At 40.5% G+C, this 17970-nt stretch overlaps 1 protein-coding gene across 1 annotated transcript in view; it reads right to left on the bottom strand.

Annotated features, from left to right (window-relative positions):
- Positions 1 to 17970, bottom strand: part of doc2a (double C2-like domains, alpha) — a gene marked incomplete at its 5' end in the record, with an annotated part of 121186 nt that overhangs the window by 17850 nt on the left and 85366 nt on the right. Inside the window, one exon of the mRNA XM_079644925.1 lies at positions 1047 to 1264. Within this exon, the coding sequence (XP_079501051.1) occupies positions 1047 to 1264 (218 nt within the window). The remainder of the gene's footprint in view (positions 1 to 1046; positions 1265 to 17970) is intronic.

The following is a 17970-nucleotide window of genomic DNA, read 5'->3' as shown; positions in this document are numbered from 1 at the left end:
TTCTGTTCATCTGTATTATTGTGTTGCACTGTTGGAGAAGCCTGTGACCTAAGATTTTCATCAATATAACTACACTGTAGCTATGTTCGTATGACAAATAAAGAACCTTGAACCTTGAACAGCCCATTGCTTTACCTTAGTGGAATGTAGCGAAACATGAAATAGGCCCCATGGTTTTACCTTTCCTGTTTTATTTTGTACTAGGGATAATATCTAAACAGGGGGAAATTGGAGAGAAAATTGTAAAATACGCCATAATACTGGAAGAAAAAGGAAAAGTTGACATGTCTGCAAAAGTTGACCATCCAAAAATCAGGGCAGCTAACCAATCAGACTGGGCTCTGGTTTCAGACAGAGGGTGAAAAGAGGTGCTGCAGCACAGGCAGTATGAGAAAAATAAAGAGCTTTTTGAACATTAAAGCATGGAGACATGTCACAGTAGAGGAACAAAATACAAATATGAACCTGAAAATGAGCAGAATATTTATCGATATGTAATATGGTATATATTACTTGAATAAGGGACACAGGGTTTTGTTGCTGGCTACAAAAACCAGGACTTGGACTGACGGCTAAGCCTCCTCTGGTTTGGTGAGATATTTGCACAAACGATTAGCCTTTTTGGCAGGTACTCTCTCTGCTATTATTGTTCTTGTTGATTTTCTGTTGGCTGCCATGTGATTTAATGAATTATGCTGACTACAACCGACAGCTCCTGCTTTACCACAGAGGAATGTAGCAAACACATCGTATTGGCCTTTGGTTATACCTTTCACATTTTATTTATCAACTTTTCAAAAATTGATTTTCTAAATATCAAAAGAGCAAAGTTATCTCTTGTCATTTAAACAGTTTGATATCGTCTTTGACTGCAGATTTACAGCGTAGCCTACTGTGTCTTTGATATATCTTACTACATGAGCTTTAACAGTATATCAAGTACAGAATAACGCAGTCTTGTACAGGTTGTGAACCCCCCCTAGAGAAAACTTGTGATTTCAAGCCATATCAATTAAATAGACCTGCAGTGATTCTACAGTTCTTACATTTTGACGTAGGGGTCAGAGAACCCGTTCACATCCATGGCTGCCAGGTGGGCGCAGCGCCTCACGCCCACACAGAGACCTCCGCTGCGACGCGCCTCACCCCCCTCCCCTTCACCTCCGTCCACATCTGGCTCGTCCGAACTGAGCGGAAGCACGAACTGCAGAGAGAGAAGAAGACGGCCTCGCTCCTCCAGGCTGTGCAGCTGCTCGTTCTCCCACTGCGGACAGAGTAATCACATGGTGTGGTCACATGACTAGTAGAGATAGCGAAACACATGGTGATATGAGGGGGGATGCTATGCCACTTGTCAGTGAAAAATGCATCCTCCCTTGTTAACCTGGTCCTTCTCCATCCCGCGGAAGAAACTTTGTGGAGCAAAAGCAGCTTTCTGAAGTAAACTGATTTGTGTTTGACTTTTCTATGAATTTACTGCCAGTTAGCTCTTCTCTGATTTCTATACAATATAGCATGGGAGAATAACCTTTGTCTGCTTAGTAAAAAGCTGTAAAAATGTGTTTGGTTAAATAGTTAATCTTAGTGAAGTCATATTAGTTTAGTCGTTGATTTTAATCACAGTACTTAAATGAGAAAAAATTTGTTGGATTATTTTGGGCCGCTCAGGCTAAGGGTATGCTCATGTTCTGGTTTCGTATTTGTATTTTGTACGTCTACTGTTCAGTGTTGCCAACTCCATAGTAAGGAAAGTAGCTATTGGCTGTCCGAAAAGTCGCCCGAAGTCCCTAAATGATGTCATTGCCTAATTTGCATATCATGTAATGGCGGTAAAAAAACGTTCCACCCCCTTCAAGGAGGATCAAAACTTGAAACCAGAGTAAATCCAGAGGACAGTAGATCAGAAATGTCTCTATTAGAAAAAGTAGAAAGTAGTTTTAATAGTTTTTAGTAGAAATCTCCCTTACAATAAAGGCAGTATGCCCGTGTGTCATCTCCAATAAATGGCTTCAACCATCCTTTAAACTCAGGGTTTGATTCCCACTCCTTTCTGTTCTTTTGTGATTACAGTTTAGACTGTGACATGATGACCTACGTGAATGTTTAGCTTGTCACAGAGAGAGTGATTAAGTGACTGAGGCTGTGTGTGAGTCAATGCAAAGCAAAGGCAGTTATTTATTATAGTGTGACAGTGAAGAAACATTTACATTTTACATTTAAATCCTGCTCAAAACCAGGACGGCTTGGCGCATGCGCAATTCATTTACAGTCTCGACGCGGGAGGGTGCGGCCATAGATATATATAAACACTAGATGCCTCATGGGAGATTTTCCAGCGTAGCTCACCGGCCGCCATCTTGCTACAGTCAACAGCTACTCTGGTACGCGCTATGGTAGCTGTTGTAAGGTGAGTGATCTGCTCAAAAATACTCTTAAATCGCTGAAATCTTGACTGATTTATAAACGGTTTGGTTTATTATAAACATTATTAGCATGGCTATGATACAGGATGCTTGGACATGTTGAAACAGCTAAAATTGAAATTGATTAATTTTATTTCTCTGAATGTTTTTAAAGCACGTCTAAGTGAAATGCTTTCTGAAACTATGGGTATTTGTAAATGTTGATAAGTATGTAAATATGTTGTATGATATCCTCTATGGTTTGTTTTTATGTTGTTTTATGTTTCATTTGGAACTTAGATTGCTGCAGGTCTCCCTTGTAAAAGAGATCTATGATCTCAAGGGACCAATCTGAATAAATAAAGGTTTGAAATGAAATGAAACATTAGTGTACCACACTACATCATGTTATCATATTGTGTATTTACTATATTATGTATTGTCCTATGTTATTTTTGTGTGCATTTGTTTAGAGGTTATAATTCATTAGTTATATATAATATATATATATTAGTTATATTCATTAGCCGATTCTTTTGAAAATGTAAAATGAGCCAAACGCAGCAGCATTTGGATGCACTTCAACCAAAACCCAGGCAGTGATAAAGCGCACCATTTGTAAAGGCAAACTATCCTTTAAAGCAGGGTCAACAAATAATCTCCATCGCCACTTAAAAACACAGTATCTAATATAAAGAGTTGAGTGAATTTCATTCAAGGCAAGACAACTTTATTTACTTAACACATACAGAGGGTAAATTCAAAGTAGTACATTCACTGACATGGATATGGCGCCACCTTGTGTCATGTTTACAAAGAAGATTATTGACATTGACTCGCAATACAGTCAATCATTATCCCGGTGATTATTTCGCTTATTTTCCCTTCAAAGAGCCATAATTCCCATCACTAATTGCTGCCCAGGCTTGCCCATGCTTTTACCAGCGGTCCGTTCTGGTAGTTGACCAGGAAGCAAGCCACATTGAAGAGCTCCTCAATGCTTCCACACACAGACAGTGGTATGGCTTTGTCAAATAGTTTGTTCTCTTTGACTCTTCTGATGCACCTCTCCACATGGACCCTCAGACGTGCAATGGATTGTGTCTGCCTGACATCCTCCCTGGTCATTTGGTTTTTTTGTGCAGAAAGGCAGGCCGGTACACTTTACACTCAACCAGATTGTCCAGAAGGAACCCTTTAACGACCATTATCGCCATGTCTGGTGTGAGCAGGCTCACGATGCCAGACAGCTTGAAGATCTCCCGGTCACTCATAGATCCTGCATACAGGCCAGACACAAATGTAACGGCACCATGTGGTGCCATGCCGATCATGGCCTTGAATGTAGCATGCGACTTGTATGTAGAAAACACCTCACTCTGCAGCAGGAGAGATGATGGAGTCTGGCAGAATACTTCAGTGCAGTCAAGCACCACTTGTGTGTCAGCGAAAGCTGAAAACTCTGGTGGAAGGTGACCTTTGACAACTTCGCGTGGGATCCACAGACGTTTGCTTCCAAGCAGTTGGTAGAGGAAGTGTGTCCAGGTGGAAATAATTCTGCTGACTGTGATGCGGTGAATGCCAAACCGATCTGCTAGATCCCTCAGATGTAGGTCCACTGACAGGTGCATGAGGAACAGCAGCAGCTCATCTATGGGTGGAAGTTTCTGTGAAAACAAATAAGTGTTAGGCATACTGTAGAATCTGTAGATACTGTTATAGGGGAGACCGGGTACAGTTGTAACACATTTTCCTGGGGTTTGTTGTTCTCTGTGTGTGTGTGTGTGTGTGTGTGTGTGTGTGTGTGTGTGTGTGTGTGTGTGTGTGTGTGCGTGTGTGTGTGTGTGTGTGTGTGTGTGTGTGTGTGTGTGTGTGTTTTGTGTGTGATGTGATGCACTTGTTAAATGGTGGTATAGTGTGCAGCGTGCATCATTATTAATATACATCCATGCTTGTATGCTGCTTACCGTTGTTGATGGTTGAGAGGAATCCGAGCTGCTGGCAGAGGATGCCTTGGCGTTGGTGATCAGCACCATCTTGGTGTTGGCTGCAGGCTCCACCAATTTCCAAAAGGCGAGGAAATGCTTGTATGTGGCAAATCTAAGAATGTAATATTGTTCATGTTAGACATAGTTTTGTTTCTTAAATTAGCTTCCCCAAATGAAAAGTGTTTATCAAACTAGTGGCCATAACAACATCCTGATAGCCTTATAAACAAACCTTATAAACAAACCTGGTGTAGAAACGAATGTCCTCGTCCGACCCTGCCAAGCGTTGTATCCCGAAACGAGATCTCAGTTGTAACACTTCCAGCTGGTGTTGGAGCTCCGTAACCTGGATTTTCAAGGCTTCGTTCTTGTCGGCCACCTGATTTGCCATCACTGCCGTCGCTGGATTTACAGAGTAGTCATGATCCGGCGGCGCAAGTGTTTCCACCTCGTACTCAGCTGTCAAGTCCGGGGTGGGACTCTCTGCCCTCGGCCGACGCTCCCAAACATTACGTCTTGGTGTAGGTAGCTCGTAGTTATTCCAAGCAAAGAGAACAGGTGTAGCTCCTTTCTTTACTCTGTTCAGTCCTCCAGCTGTGACCAATAAGTCTCCTGGTCGAAAATGCCTACGCACACGGGTATTTGTTGTGGGGCTGAAATTGTCCCTACGGACCTTGATCAGCCACTGAGCCTTTACCTCAGCATCAATAGGAAATGAATGGAAACTTATCTCCCGATTATAAAGGGACTTATTTGTACAAAGGGGCACACAGCAATGTAGTGCCGACTTTCTTACCCGCTGGAAGGCCAATCGCTTTTCTTTACCGCTCATCCTCTCTCTCGCTCTCGCTCTCGCTCTCGCTCTCTCTGGAATCACCTTTCACGTGTAAGATATGACAATATTATGACTATAATTAGGATAATCGTTAATTACTTAGTGGATGTATGTGCATTACAAGTCCTGCTACACAGGATCAGTGGGGCTATGTGAGATAATAGTATTGCAAGATTGATGTTGACCCAGCCTCTTTAGAATATTTTGCTACCATTTCTTTACACAATTATTTAATGTTTCTTTTGGACACCTTTTTTATAACTCTTAGTGTGGTTGTCTTATTCTTAAAGTATACATTACACACATACACACATACATACAGACATACAGACATACATACATACATACATACATACATACATACATACATACATACATACATACATACATACATACATACATACATACATACATACATACATACATACATACATACATACATACATACATACATACATACATACATACATACATACAATTACCCCAAACATATGATAATTTCGTTGTGTATTTTTGTCCTTACCCTTAATGTTAAAGCAAAGAAGGGAGGACAATGTTGACAATAATTTATATATCTGGCTACCTTTCTCATGTTTTTAAGGTTTCCCAAAACCGGAGAGAGGAGGAGGCAGTGGGAAGTTGCCCTAATAAGGGACGGTTTTGTTTCCTTTGGCAGGACATGGCTCTGCAGTGATCACTTCAGTTGTGAGGACTTTGACAGGACGGGGCAGACTGTCCGGCTTAAAGATGGTGTTGTGCCAACAGTATTCAATTTCCCAGCTCATCTTCAAAGGGTATGTGTATCATTGGCCAACAAGAATTCAAGGTGTATAAGATTGATATATAAATATGTGATTAAATGTCACACTTTAGTTTTTCTTTCTGCAAGTTTAGGAATAAATAATGTGTTGTGTATTACAGCACATTTTAAACACTCAAAATGTCTTTAATTATGTTTATTTTAGCCGGAAGCAACAAGAAGCACAACCACTTCAAGAAGAGCGGAAGATGAACCTCAGCCTAATGTTGTGAGTATTCTGAATGTGGCCAAGACCAGAGAGATGGTCATTGATTTCAGGAGGGTGAGGACGTCTCCTCTACCCCTGTGCATTCTGGGAGACGATGTGGCTGTTGTGGAAGACTACAAATACCTGGGAGTGCACTTAGACAATGGGCTGAACTGGAGGATCAACACTGACGCTGTGTACAAGAAGGGGATGAGCATACTCTATTTTCTGAGGAAGCTGAGATCCTTCCACGTGTGCAGCAAGATGCTGGAGATCTTCTACCGGTCTGTTGTAGCCAGTGCACTCTTCTTTGCTGCGTTCTGCTGGGGGGGCAGCATCAGAGCCGGTGTCACCAGCAGGATCAATAAACTGATCAGGAAAGCTGGGTCTGTCATCGGCATCAAGCTGGACCCCTATGAAGCTGTGGTGGAGAGGAGGACACTGAACAGGCTGTTGTCCATCATGGATAACCCCACCCATCCTCTCCACCTGCAGCTGGACAGACAACGGAGCTCCTTCTCCAACAGACTGCATCTCCGCTGTGCTATAACTCTGTACAACAAATCACCTCTGGCTGGAAGATAACTCTCTGCTCCATAGTTTCTCTTGAATAAAACCACGTTGTAAATTTTACACATATATAATCTGTTCAATATTTAATATTTAAAATTAATATTCCATATTCCTTATATTTATGTATATTATATATATATATATATATATATATATATATATATATATATATATATATATATATATATATAATATCCTGCCAAACTCAACATGTATATTGTCCTCTTTATTTTTCTTGCTTATTTCTAATTTATTGTAAAATGCCTTGTCCCTTATGCTGCTGTAACTAAAAATGTTTTCCCAAATTGGGATCAATAAAGTACCATCTTATCTTATCTTATCTTATTTGCATGTGGAATGTCACTAACAAATGAGAGCATCATATGGCTTGTCATATTAAATCCTTTATCTCGGTGGTACCCAGGAAGGTCTATGATGGTGTTACTAGGAGAGCCCAATATAATTTGAGGTGGTACTCTGTGTAAAAAGTTTGAGAACCACTGGCCATCTCACTTGCTCTATGTCACTCATACACTTGAATAAACATGTGCAAACACTTTCATAACACCCAAGGACACCTTACAGGGCATAGGGGCAATATAGGGAACAATTAAAACAGTGGATTTAGTGAGATATCAGCCGGAGTAAGACAAGACAAACAACAGTAAATGGACTACAGAAGGACACAGGTTAGGCTACAGTTTATATTATTCTTGGGCTTTTTTTGGCTACAACAACTCAGCGCACCGTGCTGTGAAGTGGTAACGTATTTCAAAGGTTCTGCATTTGTTTACAAATCTAGAAACTAAATACAAAACTAGGACGGTATGAAGATCTGATGTCAACAATAATTGTAATAAATGAGACAGAACTGGTCTGTCTGTGAGCTAATTTTATGTTGGTTTGGCTCTTCAGATAAAGGTGTGAATATCTAAATAATATACCACCATATGCTATTGCCATTAGTTATGTCCCTGTTCTTCAAGCTAAGGCATTGCTAAATTAACAACTCTTGGCTTACAGATTGGTAACATGAGACCGATTTTTATATATAAAATATAAATATATTTTAATTTTATAATTTATTTTTAATATTAACAATATAATAAAATAAATGGAAATATATACATCGGCAAATATTTAATATAAATACCTTGTGTGTGTGTGTGTGTGTGTGTGTGTGTGTGTGTGTGTGTGTGTGTGTGTGTGTGTGTGTGTGTGTGTGTGTGTGTGTGTGTGTGTGTGTGTGTGTGTGTGTGTGTGTGTGTGTGTGTGTGTGTATAGCTATTGCTTTATCCGCTTAATGTTATTTTCATAAGAAAGTCCATGATTATAAGTATGCAGTATCATAACTACATCTTTGATGTTTATAAAAAACCAAACCGTTTGTCAGTCTCCATTGGCAAGCAGCGCGGGTGAGTCATCTAGTGTTTATATTATATATCTATGGGTGCGGCTGTCTCCTCTCTGCTCTGACTGCAGCTGAGCTGCTGCGGGAGGCAATGAGCGCCTGTGAGTACTATGGGAGGGCAGAGTAGGGGCAGAGGGGCTCACGGCAGCACCCGCGGCTCGTTAACTGCTGAACAATACGTGAGTCTCCAAACACCAGAAAAGTCCCTAATAACAGCATTACAAGTCGTTAGATTAGTCGTTAGTCGCTTTTGACAAAAATAAGTAGCCGGAAGGTTTGGAAAGCCGCCGAATTTAACGACAAAGTCGCCAAGTTGGCAACACTGCAACTGTTACATATTTCCATGCTCTAATGTTCTACATTTCATTGGTTAGTTTCCCGGCTCTGTTGTGATTGGTCAACTGCTTAGAGATGCCCCACCCCTGAGCCTATCATGTACAATCTGTTGGAGCACTAGCCACTGGGAAGTGCTATATTAGTGATGTCACTGTCAGATTATTTTAGTTGGATATATTGAGTCGGAAAAGTGAAGTTGGATTAGTTTAATCAGATACACTGATAACTTTATTCAAATAAATGTAGTCAGAATAGTTTCGTCAGATACATTTAGTCAGATTTCTTTAATCAGATCTAACCCCTGCAGAAACCAGTGTACACTGTTATGAGTTGGAAGGCTATTATCATGGCTAAACTAAAACAGAGACACAGCGCAGCGATGAGCTTCAAAGACTCAGTATGGCTTCCATTTCAGATGCTTTTTCTGATGTTTCTGGCTGTTTATTAAAGACTCATTGATGGCAGCAGGACCTGGATCCCTTTATTGTTTTCTGCTGGTTTTGCTTCAGTCGTTTTAATTGAATATATTCCATTATTTAAAAATCAGCCATCAGAGTCGCCCCCACAGGTGAGGAGACACAGAAATAAGACCCAGGGTTTACTCCTCCGAGGATCCACGCTGAGCACATTTCTGTTTGTGTGTTAACTTTCTCTTGACTTTCAGTTGTTATAATCAAATAGATAGGAAATAGGAAGTATGGGAATGACTTACACTTTATACTCTACTGTTTAGTAGAGTGTGGGAGTCGGGCTCTTTCACTGCAGCTATAATCCCATTTTCTACTTTAATTTCATCCCAAAAGGTTCCCACAGAGAGGAGATCAGAGACACATACACCTCCTCCTGATGGTGTTCATTACAACTCATCCCCCCGCTCGTCTTTTATTTAATCTTCGGGGTCGAGTCTCAGCTGAGCAGTGGCGGTTCTACGGGGTGGCACGGGGTGGCAGCTGCCACCTCAGAAAAATGCCTTGCCACCCCAGTTGCCACCCTAAATGTAGGCAATGAATTTATTAATATTTTTTTAAATGTCGATTATAAATGTTTGTGACATTTCTCCAAAGTTTGTGTAAACGTTTTACTAAATAGTTTAGAATGAACTCTCCCTCCCCCCCCCCCCCCCTAAATAAAGAAAACAAATGGTTGCACCCGCCGCGGGAAATTCGTGTCACGTTCATCGTCTCGCTGCTGCGCTGTTGTTGCACCCTACTGGAAAAAGTCCACGGAGTCGGTCGGAGTGAAAGTTGGTTAAGCTATAATTTGCCTATATGGGACTTGCTCTATCGAAATCCCTGGTATGCCTATACACTGTTGAAAAGAGGATATTCCTAGCTTTCTAATGATATAAGGATTGTTGTTGTAATATTAAGCAAAATATGTCACGTTATATAATGACTGTCACAGAGTCATCGTTTTGAGAAAAAGGCCTTCAAAGTTTCCTCTTCTCTGGAATCCATCAATCTGAATAATATTTTCGTTTGTATGACTGGTCTGGGGGAAGCTCGCGAGTGTATGTATGTGTGTGTGTGTGTGTGTATTTTTGCGTTTGTGTGCATTGTGTTTGTTTCCCGGGGAAAACACTCACGAGAAACACCGGCTGTTCTTATGCCTGCTGCTGTGACGTCAAGTTACTCCGTTCTCCGCTTGTAATTATGCCGTTACAAGCTTCAAAGCTGTATTTATCATCTGAATTTTCTGAAAGCCAAGACTTATTTTGAAATCAGATGAAAACAAACTGTCCCGGACCCTGCCGTGTTATCTATGATTACTATACGCCTTTACTTCATAACTCCAACGGGAGGGAGGGGGAGCGGCGCTTTGGAAGAGCAGAGTGGGAGTGAGAGGTGCCTGTCTTCTTCCCTTTACAAGCCTCAAAAATGTATTTATCGTGAGATTTAACCCCCCCCTCCCCCTCCTCTTCTTGAATATTGTAGGTCCAAGTAGCAGATGCAAAAATGAAAAGGAAACAGAAAAGTGGTGGCATAGCCAGCTTTTTTCAACCAAAAAAAACAAAGACAGGAGGGGAGTCAGACAGAGGTGAAGAGCAGAGCCAGGCAAAGGCAGGAGGAGAGTCAGACAAAGGTGAAGAAGAGCAGAGCCAGGCAAAGGCAGGAGGAGAGCCAGACAAATGTGAAGAAGAGCAGAGCAAGGGGCAGGAGAACAGTCAAGGAAGAGAAGAGAAAAGCAAGAGTAAGGGAGGAATGAGCAATGAAGAAAAACTTAGTGATGAGTGTGAAGAACAAAACACCAGAGACAGAGCCACTGAGAGAGAAGACAGAGACCCAGAAAGAGGGGGAGAGCAGAACAGGGCTGGACAGACAGACAGGAGCAGTGGCAGTCAGATCAGTACTAAAAGTCCAGCTGGACCACATGGTACAGTATGTTAGTTCACTGTTAACTTATTTCAATATAACAACATGGCTTTCATGTTCTCAGATATTGGCTAGTGTATAGCCTGTGGTAGCCTATTGAGTTCATACTTTGTATCCTACATGTTCAGAATTGTTCATGGTCTAGGCACACTATAATATGTTGAAGTTAATGCAAGGTCCCTCACACTAGGCTGTGAGTGGGCGAATGGATTTGAGTATAGGACAGTTGAATTGTTTAGTAAGTACTGATACAGTAGTAAATGAATGGCCCTATTTGCTTATTTTCTCTCATTTTAGATGTATCAAAATATAAAACCGATGGACCAATGCAGCCACATCTTTCAGCCTTTCCGAAAACCCTACAAGGACAGGCAAGAAGATCGTTCCACAGTGAGTGGTGTGAAGAGCATGCTGGAATATTCCCAATCTAAGGATGCAGCATATTGCTTTGCATGCAGACATTTTGCCCCTACAAATGCCCCTAAGACTGTTTATGCATCTGACAGTGGATATTCCAATTGGAAAAAGGCCACTTTTAGGGATAGTGGGTTTAATGTACATGCTAAGTCAGAGACACATATTAATGCAATGATCTCATGGGGTGAACACAAAAGAATGGCTGAAACAAACACATCTGTCCTGGGAATGATGGGAGCTGAAAATCAAAAACAAGTACTGGAAAATCAAAAATACATAAAAACCTTGGCTGAAGTTTTGTTGCTCACAGCTACTCAGAATATTGCACAACGTGGACATGATGAAACTGAAACATCAGAAAACAGAGGAAATTTCCTTGAGATATTGAATCTTGTCAGTGACCATGATCCATTTATTAAAAAAAGATTGTCACAGGGGCCCAGAAATGCAAAGTACACAAGTAAAATAATTCAAAATGAGATATTAGAATGTTTGGCAGGAATGGTGCAGGAGGGAATTATAAATGAAGTTAAAGCCAGTGAGCATTTTTCCGTTATGGCTGATGAGACAAAGATGCCAGCAAAAAGGAGCAGATGTCCCTTGTGGTAAGGTACTATTATGATGGTGTGGTACAGGAGAGCTTCCTTGAGTACCTGGAAGCAGAACACTTAGATGCAGGTAGTTTAACGGATAAAATAATTTCCTGCTTGGAGAAATATGGGCTGGAATACAGAGAGAATCTAGTGAGTCAAGGATACGATGGCGCTGCAGTGATGAGTGGAAAATGTTCTGGAGTCCAAGCTAGAGTGAAGCAAGTAGCCAAGTATGCATTCTATGTCCACTGCAATGCACACTGTTTAAATCTCGTTCTTGTAGACTGTGTGAAGAAGGTACCTGAGGCTGGATGTTTTTTCTCGTTGTTGGAAAAGCTGTATGTGTTCATGTCAACCTCATATGTCCACCAAAGATGGCTTGAAGTGCAGAAAGAAATGTTCAGTGGCCCACCACGGGAACTACAGAGACTTAGCGACACCAGATGGGCCTGCCGCTACATTGCTTGTCGAAACCTCATGGATAGGTTGACTGCAGTAATAAGAGTATTGGAAGAAATCTCAGATGAGCCCAATCCTACCAGGGCTGTAGAGGCACGTGGGCTACTTTGTCAAATTGACATTAAGTTCATTGCTCTACTTACAGTGTTCAGAAAGGTCCTAGGTGACACAAAGCTCTTATCAGATATGCTCCAGTCATCGAAAATAGACCTTTGCAAAGCTATTGATCTGATCGAGACCCTCAGGCTGACTTTGGAGGAATATCGCAATGAAGGGGAAACCTTCAATGAGCTGTGGAATACAGTAATGGAAACATGTGATAATTGCAATATTTCTAAAGTGATCAAACAGAAAAGAGCCACACAGACAGCAAGCAGACTAGATGATGGTGTAGTCACATCCACACTTGGACAGAGAACCCAAGTTGACAGTAAAGAGGCCTTTAGGGAAAACATATTCCTTCCCATCATAAACTCCATGATTGGTGAGATGGAGAAACGTTTCTCAAAGTCCAACTGTAGCATAATGGAGGGAATACAGGCTCTAAATCCGTCATGCAGCAACTTCTTGAAGGAAGAAATGGTGTTGTTATTTGCAGAAGCTTAAATGGCTCAGATTTGCCAGATCTGAAGAACGAAATAAATCAGGCAAGAAGACTTTTTGAAAGAAACAGGGCAAAGGGAAAAGAGACTCCCACCACTTTGATAGACTTAGTCAAGTTCCTGGATCCTTTTAAGGACGTCCTGTTTGAACTTTTTTGTTTATGCAAGATTGCCGCTGTTTTGCCAGTGAGTAGTGCTGGGGTGCCGGGGTTCAAAACGCATCGATGAAAGCGACCCTCTACCACAAAAAACAACACCTGTAAATAACCCTATTTGTGTTCTTTGGAATTGAAAAGGATATTGTATTGTGTTTGTTACTTTCGTTGCAGTTGTATGTCTTAAGTGTAATTTGGCATGCTTTTATTTTAAAGGGGAGTTAACGCTGTTGACAGGAAGTTGTTGTTGCTATGGAAACAAGAAAAGTTTCACAGCGGGCGGAACTCGTCATAAAGTCCGCGATAATAACACCCTCCCATTTAGAGGGAAGATATGGTTGGTCAATTGTACTGTCATTTTACATTACTCTCTCGTTCAGTTACTATAGCTGGGCCCTCTGTGAATTCATAGCTGGACCGCCTGGACGTGCAACAGCTCCTCTCTTCACAGTAACTCGCAGAGACATACTTCTTTCATTTAACCCTTCACATTCCAACAGAAACTGAATAGGCAGATTCGAAGGATTTATTTCTTTGGAAATGTTATTTTAAATACAATTAAATCAAGTTATTTTGGTAAAACTAATGAAAAATATAACAAATTTTTTTTTTATTTTTTTAATGTTTTAAAATTAGGGCCGGGACTTTAACGCGTTAATTAAGATTAATTAATTACACAAAAATTAACGCGTTAAACAATTTTACGCATTTTAATCGCACTTATTTTTGCACCGCGGAACGTTTCTCACTGGATTAGTTTCAGGGGTACCAATTATACTGGAGCACCAACTAACGTTCATTACTTCAGACAACAACAAACCACAGTGAACATTAGTCAAACGTGAACGAAGAAGCTGATGAGACCGCTTTGGTTGGCCCCGTGAATGGGACATTTTGTTTTAAAAAACGGACGGATGGAAGCATCGATAAGAGCACGGTTGTTTGCAAATTATGCAAAAAGGAATTCGCATATCACCGCAGCACACCAAGCCTCAAGTATCACCTCAATGCAAAACATATAGCAGCTAGCGTGGAAGCTAGCGTGGACGTTAGCCCGACTCGGAGTACAAGGACCCACACCCAATTCGCGTTGATCAAACAGTGGCCTATGCAACAGAGAGATTTTATTTTTCATCAGGATATTGGAAGAATAGGAGGGATTGAGGTCAATCACTGGCACTTTTTTATTTTATTTTAAATGGTACTATTTATTACGTTATTGGTGCAACTGGCACTTTATGTTGAACTGTTTATTGTTTTGGCCAAGGTTATTGAGAGAGTTGGACTGAAATTGATTAGATTTTAAACCAACTGTTGGTAAATCAACAAAGTCTGTTATGGCCTCTGAAGCAACAGAGAGATGCTTTCTAATAGTCAGGGTTTCCAATGTTCTGAATGTACTTGAAAGTATTGTGTTTTACTTAAAAAACAAAGTGTTATAGATTACAGAAGGTCTACCTACCTATAGGCTACCTGAATCTCTGAAATGTATATTCCTAAATATGCTATTGCTACACTTTATGGCAAAAATTGCACTTTTCTGTTGGTCTTTGTTAAGAACCACCTTGAAAAAAATAAACAATGTTTTGTTGCTTAAGCTTATGTATTCAGTCATTATTCAATGGTATACTAAAATCCATGTGAAAAACATTGCTTCTCACTGTTCTCAGGTCAAATATTTATATGCGATTAAAAATGCGATTAATTGCGATTAATTAATTACAAAGCCTCTAATTAATTAGATTAATTGTTTTAATCGAGTCCCGGCCCTATTTAAAATATTTTGTAGAATATCTTAGGCCCTCACAGAGGGCCCTGACGGCTCGCCACTGAGGGAAACGCATCCAATATAAAACGTTTTGCTTTTAATTCAACTAAAACATCATTTGTAAGCCTTACTATTCTTTAGGCCTAATTTAAGAGGACACATTTTTTTTATATTAAATATTTTGATTTCTTCTTTTTTAAGGTTACATTGTTCTGAAGTCTCACACTTCATTTGGTAATCCAAAAGTAATAAAAAGCGATCAGGTTACATTACTTTTATATTTTGATACTTAGATTCGGTTTCCAGTTAAAAATGTTTTACGTGCAAGTCGTAATTGTACAAAAATCAATTTTTTCAAAGTTACCCTCCCAAACCTGGAAATATGACATGATGCAGGACTGCACACTATAGTCGTTATAATTGAACTAAGTAAACACAGGAAAATATAACATTATATTAATAAATAAGTGTTTAAAGTGCCTTTCTGTATTTTGAGTGCTTTTACTTTTGATACTTAAATACATTTTTCTGGTAATACTCTTATACTTCGACTATATGGTAAAAGCTATTCTATTTTTGGATTAATGTTTTTTAGAAATGCAGTGGATGTTCAGAAAGCTTCCCACCGTCCTTCACAATCAACCTGCAGTTGAGAAACAAGGAGAAAGGTCATAAAATAAGACGAACGGTGGCTTTTAGTCGTCACAGCTCTGCAGGATTTCTTTCCCCCCCCCCCCCCCCCCTCCTGCAGATGAACCCCGTCTGCACTGGAGGAGATTTCAGCTCAGCTCATTTTTTACAAAGTCTGCTATTCTGTCGGAAATGAAATGAGAGATATCTGCTCTAACCCACGCTTGGGTAAACATGCAGGAGGAGATGTCATCAGACTGTGGGATTGTGTTCCAGGTGAGGGGCAGACGGACTGCTGACTCCACAGGAAGTTGGAATTTACTGATAAGAAATTACTAATTTCCGCATTAAAATATTTTAAAAGGCCCAAACTGACTGGATATATTTTTATTAGTCATGTATTTACATAACCCAAATAAATATGTTATTTGTATCCAGCTTACCGTGTTTTTTATACGACAGTGTATCAGGGCTATACACAAGTTATTGAGCCGTTTCCGCTCTACATCCTGAACTCCTCCCTTCGATGCAATGCACTTCCGTTTTGGCGGACTGGGTTTGTTTTGCTAGCTAGCTCCGTTGTGCCGACAAAGCACTGATATCGCAGAGACAAAGAGGATATAACAATTACAACATGAAGAAAAGTGGTTCGGGAACTACGTGTGCGGTAGTTGGTTGCAATCACTCGAGAAAGCACCTGAACGAGTGGTTAGATAGAGAGTGCTACGACCACAAACCAGCACCCAGCACCCAGCCATGTTGTTCATTAAATACAGATAAACACAACAAATACTGCATGCATTGTATTTTTTAATATTATATATGAATATTTTCATAGTGATGTAATTGTGTGGGCTGCTTTTATATTTTAATTTGTAATACCTGTTAGGATTAAACATGTGATCTTTCTTGTTGAAGCCATTTCTTTAGTTTCCTCTCAACAATTAATTAATTCAGTGTTATTTATGTACAGTATGAGCTTAATATGAATGATGAACTGTGTTAAAAGAAATTGTAGCACTCTAAGGAACATATGAAATGCAATAATGCAATAACAGTGCAATAATGAAATTAAATTACATCAAACTTTATTTTCACTCAAACAGTACAGGCACATATGATATATTGCACAGCATAAAGAGATCATGTAAATTGTGCATTATGTAAACAACAGACAACTGTTGGCTCCTGTGGGCATGACCTAAATAAGGCAGTTTATTTTGGTTTTATGCTGGGCCACGTCGTCATGTTATCCTCCCAGTTTTGCACTGAATTCGGGTGGGGGAGAGTAACGCCATCTCCAGTCAAAGAAGTAGAATCGTGTTCCCAAGCTAGCATCACTGTTAGCATCGAAATCGCTGTGTTTACACCAGTGCCCGTCTGACTGTTTACATCGGTTTACACCGACAGACGCTGTGCAAAAGACTTCCGGCGGAAATGAAGTGCATTTGTGTAGTGTCATGGCGCTACCCGTGTTTTGGCGCGTAAACTTGTCTATAGGTACAAGTTACTGAGTTTTGGGAAAGTGGTAGGCCTAATATTCAGGGAAATAGTCTGAATATAGATTTAAGTGGTACATTTAAGAGAAAAAAGGTGACATTACACTGGTTCATTTGCAAAAAGAAACTCCAAAAAAACAAAAGGTTAAACTTTATAGATTACAGTGTTTCCCCATTGTCTTGGCGGGGCGCTGCGCCCTGCCAACGGAGCCCCGCGCCCTGCCTGAAATTCAAGGTGTTTTTTTAAAGTTTTGTTTAAAATATATATATATATATATAGCACCAAATTGCAACTGAGATAATCTATCTACGGTCACTTTTCACATTGAACATGTGCTCTTTTATTAAATAAACTAAACGCCTATGTTATTTATCCAACGTGCATGTTTCAGAGTCCACTGCTTTGCGTATTCACATTCTCCCTCCGCTCTGTTTCTGAAGGGCGGGGCTCCGCTTCGCTCCCACAACCCCCCCACACCCACCCCCCCACCCCAACCCCCCACCCCTGCAGCACCCTGCCAAGGCAGTAAACCTAGGGGAAACACTGATATGTTCCCTTATGTTTCTCTCGCAGACACTCCTGAAACGCCTCTAGTATACTTCCCTTACATACCGACGTCACTATGTACCACACATGCTTTTATTGGATAGCACTCTAACGCATTGTATGTGATAGGCTAAGGTGCGGGACATCTCTAATCTTTTGATCACAACACAGTCTGCCAGCTAACCAATCAGAGCAGTCTGGGCTCTGGTTTCAGACAGGGGGTGAAAAGAGGTGCTGCAGCACAGGCAGTATGAGAAAAATGAAGTCATTTTTGAACATTAAAGCATGTGAATGTGTCAGAGTAGAGAAACAAAATACGAATACAGTATGAACCTGAAAATGAGCAGAATAGGACCCCTTTAATACCAGAGAATAT

The sequence above is a fragment of the Notothenia rossii genome (genome assembly GCF_949606895.1).
Source record: "Notothenia rossii genome assembly, chromosome: 8".
NCBI lineage: Eukaryota > Metazoa > Chordata > Actinopteri > Perciformes > Nototheniidae > Notothenia > Notothenia rossii.
The sequence above is the reverse complement of the archived record's forward strand: the minus strand, read 5'-3'. Positions and strand labels throughout refer to the sequence as shown.